At 34.2% G+C, this 15,931-nt stretch overlaps 1 protein-coding gene across 1 annotated transcript in view; it reads left to right on the top strand.

The window, feature by feature from the left end:
* OFCC1 (orofacial cleft 1 candidate 1) overlaps nt 1-15,730 on the top strand; it is a gene marked incomplete at its 5' end in the record, with an annotated part of 208,283 nt that extends 192,553 nt beyond the window's left edge. Inside the window, 2 exons of the mRNA XM_036868623.1 lie at nt 12,050-12,209; nt 15,722-15,730. Of these exons, the coding sequence (XP_036724518.1) occupies nt 12,050-12,209; nt 15,722-15,730 (169 nt within the window). The remainder of the gene's footprint in view (nt 1-12,049; nt 12,210-15,721) is intronic.
* Between the last annotated feature and the right edge of the window lie 201 nt (nt 15,731-15,931).

Genomic DNA, 15,931 nt, shown 5'->3' with positions numbered 1-15,931 from the left:
GACAAACCTTGGATTTAGGGAAAAAAGTCTTATCTCTTGATGTGATAGGTAAAGAGATAAGGACAATTGCAAATGCAAGCACATTTGATAGCCATTATTATTTTCTATGAAATGGGAGGTGAATTCACTCAACTTTTCCTTCAGTAGACTGATCATTCTCTGATGGGGCCCTTTGGTCACTAACATAGGGGTAGTAAATTTGCCTAATTGTCAGGGGATCCATGTTGTTTAGGCACAGTCTTGGTTTATATTTGGACATGTCAGAAGCACTGCATGTCATCTTTCCTGAGCACTTAACGTTCCTGGGGAAGGGAAGAAAGTCTTCCCTGATCATTCAGTTTTCATTTGATCACTAACTTGTCGTGTAGCCTTAGGCAATGATGTTCACTTGCTGGATTTTAGGCATTTTCTTGTGTAACACGTATGTGTGGATCTTACAAGAGGCTCTACATGAAGTGTAACTCTACTACTTAATATGACTAGAGTTTCCTAGAGGGGTTAAAGAAATAAAATAGTGTATCATGTTGTTTAGACTTGTGTAGGATTAAATAAATGATCGGGTCATGGTAGGTCTCCTTCATTCCCATATCACTATATCTCTTCTCACTTAAAATAAGATAAGTGTTTACAACGATGCTTTGCTTGCTCCAAAGTCTACATTTTTACTATCAAGAGTACTTGTAAAGTATAAAAAAACGCAAGCACAGAATTTATGCACCAAATAACTGGGATTTAATCTTTTGCTACCTAAACAAATAGTTGTTTGCTTTAAAATAAAACAGAAAGATTACCCCATGGGGAAGGGTTGATAGGAGGAGTGGGAAGATCTGTAATGGATGAAGAAATGATTAAGGGAAGAGGAAGTGTCCAAACATCATAGAGAACGAAACTAAAATAAAATTCAGGAGGAATAAGCAAGTTTTGCTCACTGTTTCCCCCCAGCCCCTCACTGTCTTTGTGCTTAACCTGTCTTGTCAGAGCTAGGCATGCTCAGTAACCGTAAGCAGGTTTTGTTTGTATTTTAGAAGCAGATGCTCTTAAGAGTCCTTTGGATGATGATAAATTTACAGTTGTATCCAACAGGGAAAATACCTGTATTTTCCATACGAATAAATAAAGTCACTCCAACTTGTCCGCTGAATAATTCTCTCTTTACTGATATTTCTAAACTATCTTTTTCTGAGATGGTGGAGAGCCGGGCAGCCCAACTCTTCTATGAAGCAAGCACTGTCACCATCAGAGGCATCTGGTCAATGAAATGGCGTTTTGCTCTGACATAAAAGTAGGCAAAGAGACACAGAAATCATAAGAACTCATCTCAGTGAAAAATCCCAATATGGATCTGTGCATGTTGACTGATTTAGGTTAGCATTCTTAATCCAGATGTTAAAGCAACACTCCTAACTCTTGCCGGCTTTTGAATCAGTGTTGTCAAAATGTGATAACACTGCTGGCATAAAAGAAGATCAAGGCTGTGGTGCAGGAAGAGCATTAATAGAGCATTTTGTCTAGCTCTGGGCACCAGAAGCTCCACATTATGGGGACTGGTTGTGTAAGCTCCAGATTGGACCCTATTGAGTTTGGCTGATTGGATCTCATTTCTCCAAGAGCCTGAATAATTTCTTGCTGAAGTGTTTCTACTAGAAAAATTCTCACTTTCCATAGCTCTAGGAGAAGAATTGACCAGGATGCTGGTTCCTTGCCTCTGTGCAAGGAGGTTCTTGAGCTGGGTGTAATTACTTTGACTGGATTTTGTAGCTGTAAAAAAAGCATTGATCTTTTTAATGATTTTCCTTATTATAGTAAGGATATGTTATTTAGTAAAAAAATTGAAACTACTGAAAAGAATAAAAAAATAAATTAAAAGCATCAATAATCTCACCATCGAAACAAAGTGTTGTTAATCTTTTGATAAATTTATTTCAGTCTTTTCCTGTGTATATTTATTTTTACAAATTTGAAATTGTACTGTAAGTATAACTTTATATGTTGATTTTTATGTTTGTTTTTGTTTTTTTTAATTGAAGTATAGTTAATTTATAATGTGTTAGTTTCAAGTGTATAGCAAGTGATTCAGTTATACATATGTATATATTTTTTTTCAGATTATTTTCCATTATAGGTTATTAAAAGATATTGAGTCGAGTTCCTTGTGCTATACAGTAGGTCCTTGTTGTTCATCTATTTTATGTATAGTAGTGTGTATATGTTATCTCAAATTCCTAATTTATCCCCCCCGCCTCCTGCTATCCTCTTTGGTAATCATAAGTTTGTTTTCTATGTCTGTGAGTCTATTTCTGTTTTGTAAATAAGTTCATTTGTATCATTTTTAGATTCCACACATAAGTGATATCATATGATATTTTCTTTCTCTGATACATGTTGATTTCAAACTTAATGTTATATGATATTTTCATGTTATTTCATGAACATACAATGCCTATACAATATTTTATACCATATAAGCAGTATAAAATATTTAAATATTGCTTTATTCCTGGACAATAGATTATTTTCATTTTTGTGCATCTTATAAACAATTCTGATGAACATCTTAAGCCTCAGGGTCTTGTCCCCATTTTCAATCATTCTTTGAATAGAGTCCTAGAGACCCAGAAATTCTGGTCCAGAGGGTTTGATGTTTCCAAGACATTTGATAACAATTGGGAAATTATTTTCTAGAGAAGTTGTATAGAGTTATGCTTCCACAGCCGTGCATGAGGAAACTTAGCAAGTCATGTTCACATCATGTGTTAACCTTTTATAATCTCATGGAAGAAATGAAATCTCATCCTTTTCTAAATGTGCATACATCTTCTGTCACTAAATATTCTCAGTATGCTTATCACCCATTTATATTTTCCTCTTGTGTGAATTGCCTTTTAAATGTCCTTTTGCCTTTCTTTCTATAGAGTATTTAAATGTTTTTCTTACTGAGTTATATGAGTTTAATATATAATATATAATAACAGTATTAATGCTTGTGGATATTTTCTCCATTTGAAAATTATCTTTTAAATTAATTTTTTTATTTTGAAAAAATAGATATTTATAATTCATATACAGTAAAGTCTTTTGATCATTTTTATGACTTTAAATATCTCTTAATCAAAAAAAATCTTTCCTCACTCAGAAATTTTACAATTATTTACTTCTATTTTTATTAAGTTGGACATTTTTTCATTAAATTCCTTATCATAAGCTATGTAGAATTCATTTGATGTAGATAGTGTCAAGATCTAAATGAGACATCCTTTTATTTTTTATTTTTTGGGTCTGTTCTTTAAGTTTGTATTATCTTTAGATATTAACTGTTTTGCCATTTTATCTTACTGGTTTTTCTTTTAAGTAATTTTAATTCATCAGCTTATGTTTCGGATGTGATAGAGCTCCTCTTTTCTAGAGTTTCTTTTTAAAAATTTTCCTTTTACCAAACTTTTATAGATGGTCATCTACAGGCATTGGCATAAGGGAGAAACTCTAATGACCACCTATACCTCTCAGACTGTTTACTGCATATTTAGCTTTGCAGCGTTCTTCATAACTCTTCCAAGTAAAGCTTCTATTGATTTTATATGGATCCTTTAACTCTAAATTCTTTATCTGAATAGTCCAAAAGATCTATAGGCTGCACACATATTTTTTGTAATATGCAGAGAATGAGAAACCACAATTTAAATGACAGTTAGATTTGTTTAAGCTTTTATATTTCTGGAAGTGGTACACAAATCTGAAAGACTGGTACTCGAGTTAATTAGTATTTGGGGTGCTGATGTCTTTTTGATCATTGTCTTAATAGTTCTGAATAGCCTTATAAGTTTTAGCTACTGTCATTTATTACTTAGGAAAGTTAATTTAGATTAAAATAATTTAAAGACAGATTTTGATGAGAATATTATGAGCGTATTCATTGTCTAGGGAATATGTATAAGATAATCAAAGATTTTCCACTTCTGAATCAATCTTCTTTACAATTTTCCTTACTAAAGGCAAAATATCATTTACCATGTAAAGGAAAAAGTTCTAAATATTGCTAAACAATTTTCATCCCTCTTAAATTGTCACTGAGTTATGGGCACTCTATGCCCTGATAGGCAGAAATGGACTTATGCACATTTTGATATGCTTGTATAGGAATAGAGCTCTTTAAAAGATTCGGATGCTACATTGTGTCAGCTCCAGTAAACTGAAAGATTGTAACCAAAATGGCTCATTGCTTTGGGTCCAGACCAATTCACTGATCGCCCATTTGCCAAAAGCCCATCAGTACCCTCCCCCTGTTCCTCATAACCAAGCTCTCTGATGTGGGTGGTTGACTTCATGCTATATCCTGACTCCCTTTCCATCTTTTCTTCTGCAAATAGAAGGGTCTATTTCTACTCCAACTGTCCCCATCTATAGCTGCAAGAAGCTGGGTCAGGGATAAACAGAACATTCCTTGACATGATATTCTCTTATAAGAATAAAATAAAAGCTGGTCAATTAAGTCTAAATTGTTAATCAGTCATTTGGTGAACTGGGTTTTGGTAAATTAGCCTGCTTCTGTAACTCTAGGATAAAAGAAACTAAACTAATCTACTGGATCTCCTTTTATTTATTTATTTAAATCCAGAGCTTGTGGGAAAGTGGGTATGTGAGTTCTGACCAATAGCAAGTAGGTGTTAAGACAGTATATGTACCTGAATGAGGTGACAATGAGTAGATTATCTTCTTGGCACAGTCCAAATTCATGGTTTGGGCTTGTTTTAGGCCATGGGGACATGAAGTTTCCTTTTTCACTTCCATGTAAGCACTTGCACCTGATAGCATAATGTGTACAAGCCAATGTTATTCTCCACTTCTCTGCCTTAGCATTATGTATAATCTCTAAGAATCTTCCTGAAGCATTTTCCCTATACTTATCACTAAAACACTTGAACAAACAAATAATCAAACAAAAAGAACAACAATTTTGGTTTGCTGCCACAAGCCAATGAGGATTAGATGTATATAAAATGGTATGTTTAACTCTGAACCATGTATTTTAAATGTTACATCAGTAGTCAACTAAAAATGAAAAAGAACTATAGAGGCAAAATAACTTGAAACTCTGGACTGAGGACTGAAGGCAAGATTGTTAACTCTAGAATTCACCAGTCTCCTCTCTGGACCCAGAAAAGTGGCTGGAATACAATGGACACACAACTGATATGTGTTTGATTAAAAACATGAACAAATAATTGAATACAATATCTACATGATGAAGATACACCTCTTTCAGATAAAATGGGGCTCACAGGCTGTATGTTCAAATGACACTAGCTCCCAAGTGTATTTTATTTTGAACTCATCCAGAGTATAATGAAGACGTGAAAAGGTACACACATGGCTCTTATGTGTGTTAATTTGATTTATCCAAGTGATCAGGATAGGGTTTTAGTTTGAATTTTTTGGCAACAGCCAATTTTTAAAAAATACAGCGCAGTGTGGAAGGAGAAATTTTAAAGGGTCATGGTGACGCACATAGCAGGGGAAATGCAAAACACTTGGGCACTGTATGTAAGAAATCCAAAGGACCTTGGGAAGTGCTGACCACATCATAGGTGCAGAATGATCTCTAGCTCCCCTCTCGCCAATACTCAATTCCACTGTCCCAATCCCTATACGCCACCTCCCTATCTGAGTAGTCTTTTCTCTTTAATGATCTGGTAAGTAGGTTAATATGTGGCATGCTTAGATGCTCAGAACAGCAGACGGATTTCTGGTGATCTTGGACACGCTTGTGATGGAGCTATCATCCTGCAGCAGCACAAATGATAGAAGGTGTCTCAGCCTTAGGTCTGGGTTAAGTGCTTGAGCAATACCTTTGCTATCGATGTTGATCATGAGACCAGGACCTATTATCAGCCCTGTGCTTTCTCAGTGGCTAAGACCTCACAGATTAGTTTGATTTGAGAAAACACTGCCATAAGTTCTTCTGGTTCACTTACTCTTTATAGTTTGGGTTTCCCTAGTAAACCTGATCCATCTACATAACCTAATTCCCTCAATGCAATATAAGACAGTATGAACTCGTAGAGCTGATCCTTGTGGTCATGAGAAAGAATAAAATCCTAACCCTAACAAATATATTATTGGCTCTCATAATAATTTCAGGATCTCCAAGTATAGGTTCAAAAAACTTCCATCACATGCCATACAAATCAGCAAAATGGAGATTACAAAGAAAAGTTTTAATGTTTTCCTTTTAGTTACTGAATAGTAATTTTTGTCGTGTCCTGAGCACTTACTGTATACGCCAACCCTGGTTTGAATACAGTATATAGATTACCTCGCTTAAACCTCAGACTCATTCTGTGATTCAGGACCAGTTACTGTTATCTCCTTTCATATGAAGAAATCAAGCCTTCATGACTTTAAGTAATTTGCCTAAGGTTGCAACTCCTATCTTTAGGCAGTCTTTGCAACTCCCAAAACTGCAATATTACTTCTACGTCATATTTCTTAAATTTTTTAACAATAAGATTACTTAAAATTCACATCTGTGGTTAATTTTTGCCTAATGAATGGCTGTGATGTGGTAGTTCAATATCTGGCTTGGATCTTGGCTCTGTTACTTACCAGCTGTGTGTCCTTTGGCAATAGTTTAACCTCTCTGACTCTCTTTCGTTTATCTTTAAAATGTGAGTAGTAAAATCAAACTTAAACCTTGATCTGCTCCTTTGGAACAAGTTAATTGATTTAAATTGTATATTTCTAACAGATTTGTAATTAGGCAGCTAAGTTTAGTTCTAAAATTTAGCTCTTTCAAGATACATATGAATTTACTTAAGCAATTTAGAACTTTCTATTAACTTTGACAACTCCACATATATATGTCAATGGGACTTCCAAATTGACATTCTGAAAAGAAACTCATTGTCTTCTCTCCAGATCACCTCTTCACGTAGGGTTCCCTTTCTCAGTAAATGCTGAGATCACCTATCCAGTTCTGAAGAAAGAAAGAAGGAAGGAAGGAAAGAAGGAAGGAAGGAAGGGGTTTCCTGTATCAGTAAATGCCAAGATCACCCATCCAGTTCTGAAAAAAAGAAACAAACAAACAAACAAACCTGGGAGGTGTCCTCAAATACTTTCTCTCACCCTCCATACAAACCTTCTCCAGGTTCTGGTGGTTCCTTAGCTCTTGAACTAGTTCATCTCATTCTATCCATAGGGTCCTTTCCCTGTCCAATATGCCCTAATCTCTCCCATGACTTACTGTAACATCAGCCTTCAACTAGTCTTCTTATATTCCCTCTTGCCCCTTTTAATCTATTCTCACTGTAACCAGAATCATTTTTAATTAAAAAAAATCTCTTCTTGCTTTAATGGCTTCTATTACTCTTACAAATATGAGGTCTCTTGATTGGGGCCATGCCTTCCCCACATTATACAACCTTAATACTCTATGACCTCCCCATCACTCTGTGACCTCCCCATCACTCTGTCATGAGGGCTCCTTTCCACCTCCTTCCAGGAATCTTCCCCTATCCCCTCCCCTACTGGTTGCACTTACCAAGTACTTGGCATTTGATAGGCACATGTGAATATTTGCTGACCAAGTAAATACATGAATGAGGAGTGAATGAGGAGGATGATTGTCCCCGTACAAACATGAGACTACACATGCATTGAAGGATACACACTTCATAACTAGAAACCTGTGACAGGACTGTCTCTGGAAATGGTGGTGCAGGGATGGGGGTGGTTCTTCACTATTTCCCATTGCGTGCACATTTTTATTTTCTGAGTTTCTTTTTCCTTTTACTAAAATTACTTTTCCTTCTTTATTTTCTTTCTCTTCTTCATGGCTTCCTTGTATTTCCCTTTTTCTCCATTTAGTACAAGTTCATACCAAAGCCATTTGGATTTTAATTACTATTAAACAGAATGGTGACTGCTCAAGTATTTCTAGAAAGCCAACCAAAGCTTTCTCCATACATACAAGCACTTCAGTGTCACACCTCATCTAGAGTGTTCAACGATTCTGCTAAAGAATATTTGTATTTTAGAAAAAAGTTTAAAATATTTAAAAAAAGAATGAATGAATTTTAGCAAGCATATGCTTGTCACTCTATAAGAAACTTGACTGTTTACACGCTGTCTATTCAGAGCTGTACCTGCCACAGTCTAATGTATTTACACCAGCAGGTAAGTAGTTTTCAAACTTAAATCATAAGCACATTGACTACAATATGTATAAAGCCATACTGCTGAAATCTTTTGTAACTTTTGGAGTTAGAAATAAGCAATCTTATTTGATTCTTCTTCATTTTTATACATTTTTTGAATTTAGAGCTATTTTAAGTTATAGCTTCCATCCTTTTCACGACCCTTAAAATACTATATTAGCTAAATGTTCACACTTGTCCTTTTTAGCTTGAAAAGAAATGTCATGTGCTAGGTTTCTGTAAATGACCCACATTCAGATGTGAACCAAACATAATAGCTTCTGCCATTCACCAAGCAGTGAATTGCTTCAAATGTAGGACACAGGGCAGAGGACTTTGTAAATTACTTTGTTTCATTGTCCATCACCAGAACCTGTGGCATAATCTGTGACCTATTTCTATAAACAATAATGCCTAAGGCTTTACGAACAGGTGGAATGTAGTCTCTCTTTTAATTACATTTTGAAGAAATTTAAAAATGTAAAATTTTTAGACATATTGAATAGTTGTATTGTTAAAAGAAGTTAAAATTTTCAACCATCACCATGTAATGATGTGTATTTCAATAGAATATCATAAAATTTTAGCTTTTTATTAAAAACAAACCTACACAAATTGTAAAAGTAGTGCAGTGACCTTGTGTATTCTCCTTTTAGATTCACTAATCAATAGAATTCTTTCCATGTTTGCTTTTCTCCTTTTCTCTCTTTCATCCAATATGATCCAATATCTTCAATTTTATGCAATTCAATCTGATATTTATATACACATACCCAAAATGGCAAAAATATGAAAATACATGTGTGTATTTGTGTTATTTTTAACCTATTTGAAAATAACAAAATTTCATAACTACATATGATCATGGAAAGTTTAAATTTAACATTTTATTGAACGATTCTAATACTGTAAATACACAGAGAAAATAGTCTGTTGCTCTTTCTCATCCATGTCTACCAATGCCTGATTTATTTATGAAATTGGAACTGTTTTTACATTTTTTATCTTAATAGAAATTATTCTAACATTTAGCTGGAATCATTAACTTTCTCAAGAGAACCAAAAAAGTGAATATTTAATAGATGTTCACCAAATATGATCAGTATGGACTGCATAAATATCCAAAAGGATAAAACAATTCACTTTTGGATAAATGTTATATTGCTTGACTGATTATATTATCAAATGAATTACAGAATTATCAACGTTCAATTTATTTCTAAATTTTGCATATATGACTATGACCATAGACTATTTTCTCCTTGTTTGTGTAAGCTGGCTCTATAGAGCTGAGAAATATGCTAAAAACTAATAGAGGTTGGTAAGTTGACTCATTCACAACCCATAGTGAAGCTTTTCACTGGGAAATGCCACTCAAAATGGCAAAAAAAAAATTAAAAATCAAAATAAAACGTAATTGACCTTCATACAGCTTTCCATATTCCAATGTGCCATTTTGTTCTCTGTTAAAGCATTTGTTTACCATCCTGTAGATCCTGGCTTGGAGGTTTGTATAATTATTCTTTCACACAGAATGAAGGAGATGTAAAGAGGAGACAGACATTTCCTGGGCAAAAGAAGCAGAAGCTAGCAGAAACAGGGCCGTGATTCCTAATTAATTCAAAGTTAATTGCATTGTTGATAATCCTGCACTTAAAATCTTCATATAGAAAATGTTTATGGCAGCAAATTGACAGTAATCTAACTGCATTAAATCTTACCACCATTAAAAGAAAAAGATGAATGTTACATTAAACAAGCTTAAGAGAATGGTAAAGCCTAGTTCTTGTTTAATAAGACAACTAGCAAATCATTCAAACAGCTGACCTAGAATCTCCAAACATAGTAAGAATAGTAGTTGTATTTCAAGATGGCACCAAGCCATATGGACCATCAGAGACGCCGGGTGGCAATTTTGCTTTTTCAATTGTTTCTCAGTATCCATGGAGGATTGGTTCCGGGTCCCTGGCAGATAAGATGCTCAAGTCCTGTAGTCAGCCTTCCAAATACTGGGGTTCCACCTCCTAGGATTCAGTGAACTGTAGAACTGCGGATTGTATATTAAGTTTGTGATACATGATTGGCTGAACCTCTGGATGTGAAACCCAGACATAGGAAGGGTGACTGTATATTTATTGAAAAATATCTGTATGTAAGTGGATCTGAACAATTCAAATCCATGTTGTTCAAGGGTCACCTGTACTTAGAATCATCTGTAGATTATTTACAATGCCTAATACAATGTAAATGCTATGTAAATAGTTACCTGTGTACAGCAAATTCAAGTTTTGCTTTTAGGAACTTTATGGAATTCTTTTTCAAAATTTTTTCAATCCCTGATTTGTTGAATCTGTAGGTATAGAACCTGCGGATACAGAAGGCTGACTGTATTTCCACTATGCGATGAAAAATAGTTGGGGGGAAAAAAAGACACATGCATCTTAGATGGCAAGAAGGGTCAAAAAAATCTATTTTACTATTTTGGAAAGGATCTAGTTAAATGAAGATATGTGTTGTGTCAGTTATTTTCACTGAAGAGTCAGATGATGGAATAAAATGAACTTTGGAGTTAACTCTGAGTTTAAATTCTCTCTCTGTTACTTATAAAGAGTAAGACTAACTTTTGATTTTAACATGTAAATATGTAAATGACAGGATTAAGGTAAAGCTAGGTAACACAGTGAATGTGAAATTACCATTATAATAGGAAAGCAATACATTTAAATTTTATTATCTAGACCATTTAAAGCAAAATATAATTATCCTGATCATTGAAAGAAAATACTTAAAATTCTCCACACCGTGTAGAAAGACATTTCCATGTGATCATTAATTATCTTGATAGTCTAATTTATATTTTGGGCATCTTGTAAAAACTTACTTCTCAAATGGGTAAGTTTATTGTGTAAGTGTGTAATGTGTAAGTTTATTTACTGTGATGCATTAGGGTTCTTGATCTGGCCTACAGACTGTTAGTGGCACAATTCTGTCTTTCTTAAACTGGTTCCAGGCAAACATGGTCAGCTAAGTGTCCACTAAGTCACAGGATAAATATGATATTTCCCCAGAGTTTTAATTTTACTTAAACTTTTACAAAAAACAAACATTATATTAAAACAAATATACTGATAGATTAGGGATAGAATATACATTTTCTCTTCTCTGAACTTAGAGGTAATTTATGGAAAAGTTTTATAAGCATTGGCTTAATTCATGTTTATAATACTCATCTAAATGTTACTAATGAAGTATTAATATTTTTTAGTAAGATACTTTGTTGTCACTTTATCAATATCACAAGAAAAGCAGTGCTTTTCTAAATGAATATTTGGAGTTGTTTTGAAAAATGGGAAAAGATTAAATGAGTGGTTCATCAGGTTAGATACTTCACCAGATTTGTCCATTTATTACTCACGTTGTAAAGCAACCAACCAAGCAAAACCTCTGTGCTGACTGAGCTAGTGGCATGACTCTAAAACCAACTTGCTGAGGAAATATAAATCCAAACTCAAATTTCCTTTGACAAATCCCTTACATTTGAACTAATTTGGACACTCATATACAAACTAATGGCTAAATATTTCTCATTTTTCTACAGTCTATAACTTAGAATCAGACATAGTAGGCTTCTAGGAGATAGCTGTAAAACTCCCAAATTGTTGTTGTTGGATTATGATATCTAGCAGAGAAAATTCTTAAATCATTTCTGGAATCTTAGTCAAATGATTTCTGAAAAAGAAAGGGGACTAGTGAATTAAATACATAGAAATTTATAAAAGAAACAAAGTGTTTAACATTTTTGGAAAAAAAGCAAACAATATTTGGGAAAAAAAACAGATAACAAATGATTTTGCTTTTAGATTGCACAATGATTCCTGGATATTAGACGCATTTCAGCGCATCCACAGTGAAGAAACCAAGTTTTTTATACCATACGATTTGGAGATTTCCAATCAGGAACTAAGCTATATAGTAAAAAGATCTGAGCAATGGAGAGGACTCAATGGTGAGAGAAGGAAGGTGAGTTGGTTTGAAGTAGATTTGTGTTTTGACTGCACAAAAGAAGCTCATTCTGTTAGCATATCAGCCAGCTGTTAAATTTTCTCACATTGTTTTTGAAGCCATTTACTATTGTATTTGATCGCCACCACTGTACAAATCTTGCCACTCAATTGTATGTTGATTTTTTTATTAGTCGAAATGAGGAGACATGACCAGATGGTACTTATAGTTCAGCACTCTTATTTTCTTATAAAAGTATTTATTGATACCTGCCATATACATATATATATGTGTATATATATATATATATATATTATATATATGGCAAAATTACACAACGGTTATGAAGAACATAAAAGAATGAGTTTCCACACATGACAAGATTTTCAGCTTTAAAGTGACTTTGAGTGAACAGGAGGAAAGGGATATTATTTCTGCCTTTCTCCTTTGATGCTTTTGTTAGTCAGTCCACTAGACTAATTTCCCTCTTTCAGGAGAAATCTCCTTTGCCTTTTCATTGGCTTCACCGGCCTCTTATGTGCTAGCATCTCCCAGGGTTCTGTACTTGGTTTATTCCTTGTCTGACTCTCCACACTGTCCTTTGATAAACCTCCTTTCAAACCGTGTCTTCCATCCGGCTGAAGATGATCAAATACGTGTCTCCAGAATACACCTCCTTTCTGAGTTCCCCCAAAATACAATCCAGCAGCCTACTTGATATCTCCAGATGAATGTCCCAAATTTACCTAAAACCTAGTATGGTCCAAACAAAATCGACTTAATTAGTTAATTAATTAATGCACACATTTTACCTGTGCCATTTACACTTCCATAATCTCTGTACTTGGCATTTTCATGTACTCTGAATCACAAAGATCTAAAACTCAGAGTTTTTCTAGTCTTTTCTTTGTCTTCCTTAATAACTCCTCTTCTCTATTCCATTTGCTACTACCTATGTCTAGGACCTCAATACCCACCTTCTGAATGACAGCCATACTTTGCCAGTGGCTTTCTCTGCCTTCAATCTCATGCTACAGTTGCCACGTTGTTGCACTGTCCATGAATTCACTCTCCTCTCTTGTCAAAATAGTATTTCTAAAATGCAAGTCTGACCCTGCAGTCACCTGTCATAAAACCTTCAATAACTTCATACTGTTGTGTGTTTGCCGTCTGGTCTGATTCTTTTCTACCTCTCCAGTGACATTTCCTGTGTGCTCATCTCTCCCATCCTCTCTCAACATTCCTCTTACCAAATGCTTCTTAGCAAAATATGAGGAGGCTATATAAAAATATGGATAATTTGCTAAATATGTCATACTGTTTCACATTACCGTACATTTCTCTCTGTTTGGAAGGACAGCCTCCCAACTCCTCACGTACCACCGGGCAAACGAATTATTCTCTAGGGCTCAGTTTGAGTGTTTTCTCGGTGGAGCTGCCAGAGAGAACCATCTCCTTTTTGCTAAAACTGCCTGTTTTACTTGACCTTTCCAGCATCTAACACACAATCTAGGGATTAACTCCCCGTGTGTCCCTCTTCCTCTTTAGACGAAGATCTTCTTGTGTAATAAACCAATAGTTTCTCCATCTTTGTGTCCTCAATCCCTAACAAGGTCTGCAGAATATAGTACATTTTTATTGTCTATTTGTTCAATACATAAAAGAATGTGTGCATGAACCATTGAATTATTAAACATATTAAGTCTGCCCGTATAATAGACACGAAATCTACCTCATCCTGTTCTCTACTTGATAGAAACCTAAACATTAGTTTTTAAAAAAAATTCCACGTGGGTTTACTAACAATATACTCAATATGTCTTGAATTCTGTTAATTTAATAATTAGTTTGAAATTACAGTAGACATTTTCAAGACCACTGTCCTTGACTTGAAGTAAAACAGTTTTTACTTTACCTTATATTCATTTTGGTTTCTTCTTCAAAAATCCTTGACTAATAGCATACTTTTTAAAAGGCCGAAGTGGTTGAAATGATCCTAAAAATGAAGCCAAGAGCACTTTCTCTCTAGGATAATTTCGAAGTGCCTGTTCATTTTATTTTGTCATTAAGTTTCACAACATGGAAGTTTAGAAATTTGGAAGGCAACCAAAGTTAAGTACCAAAGTGATTTGAGTTGAACAAGAGAATACAGAGAAAAATAGAGAATTATTTTTATTTTAGCTAGAGAAGACAGAGAATGAGAGATGGGGGAGAATGGGAAGAACAGGAGGAAAGAGAGGAGAAGAGGGAGGGAGGGAGAAATCAACTAGTGCTTAAGTGCTAGAAGGAAAATTAAAGGAGATTGTGAAATTCCTTAATTCTTTAAAATTAATATTTATTCTCATCTTTGTAAAATGGCTTAGCTGACACATGAGGGACAAGAGTGGAACTCAGGGAGAGAGTGTCACTTGAGCTTGTAGCCCATCATGCTGACTGTGTGCACACATTCAAATCGACCAGAGAAAAGACAATTTGATTAAATGTAACCAAAGTAAACGATTTAATCAAAGGCATTTGTGTCTTAAGTAAAATATTTTGGCTTAGATTCTGTTGAGCCATTAACAGAAGCTGATACATCTGGATGAACTGCTGCTGTTCCTTTCACAACACAGACTCAGCATCCATCAGTGATGAGACTCATAGAGATGTTTATGCAACTCATTTGAAAATCTGTAGAACACCTGTTATTTCTTGCTGTTGGGGTGATGTTTGTTAAGCACACAGAAACATTCTCAAAGTTAAATGATAGACCTATATATTTTATTTGTTTGTCACATCTCTTCATGATCTGGTGTTTATACTATGAAGCCTTTCTCTTCCTTGTGATTAATTTTTGTATGTTATTCTTCTTGTTTCATGTTTGCTTGTCTAGTTTATTTCAATAGGGAAGCAGGGTAGCACTGTTGAATAATTGATGTACTGATTTCAAGATATTATACCAGTTTAATTGAGAGCAATCATCTATAATCTAAAATGCTAAATTAAGAGTGGAGTGGACATTTTAATATAAAAGTATTTCAAGTAAGTAGTCTAGAATTCTTGTGCTTTAAAAATTTGATCTAGATATTTGCTGTAGTGCTAGCTATTAAGCACGTGCTTCTCATTTTTATGCTCTGGATTAAAAATTGCCACATAAATGGACACTTTATAATATGCTTAATTTCATTTTATTAAATTGATAAATGCAAAAGCACAGAATACATTTAGAGTATGATGAGAATTTAGGATTATTGCATTTTGTAATTTTTATATTGTTCATACATACAATTTATCATTTGTGCAAAGACAGCCAGATGATAATTCCGAAGTATTTTAGCCATTTTTTTGAGAAGGAAAAGGTCACTTTCAGTAGTCAGAAAAGACATCATTCTATTAAACTAATTTGCCTACATGCAAATTTTGTCATTTTTACCTTATTAACTATTTATCATGGAGTAAAAAAATATATATTCATGAAGGGGCAGCTCACAGCCTGATGGAGCTGGAACTAATATTTTGCGACTCTAATGATTTTTTGCATCCTTAATTAGATAGCATAAGGTTGATATGATTAGGTCAGGATGTAGTGTTTTTCATTAAAATACATTTTAGAAGCTGTATTCATAATCTGCCCTTGCAATTAAATAATGAGCCTATGAATTTAATATTATCAACCCAATTATTATCCCATGCAAACGTATACCTTTAATAAATTTGTGCTGTAGGACCTTCATTAGCAACAGAAGAAATGATATTTCTAG

The sequence above is a fragment of the Balaenoptera musculus genome, chromosome 11 (genome assembly GCF_009873245.2).
Source record: "Balaenoptera musculus isolate JJ_BM4_2016_0621 chromosome 11, mBalMus1.pri.v3, whole genome shotgun sequence".
NCBI lineage: Eukaryota > Metazoa > Chordata > Mammalia > Artiodactyla > Balaenopteridae > Balaenoptera > Balaenoptera musculus.
Note: the sequence above shows the minus strand (reverse complement) of the source record. Positions and strands in the feature narration are given on the sequence as shown.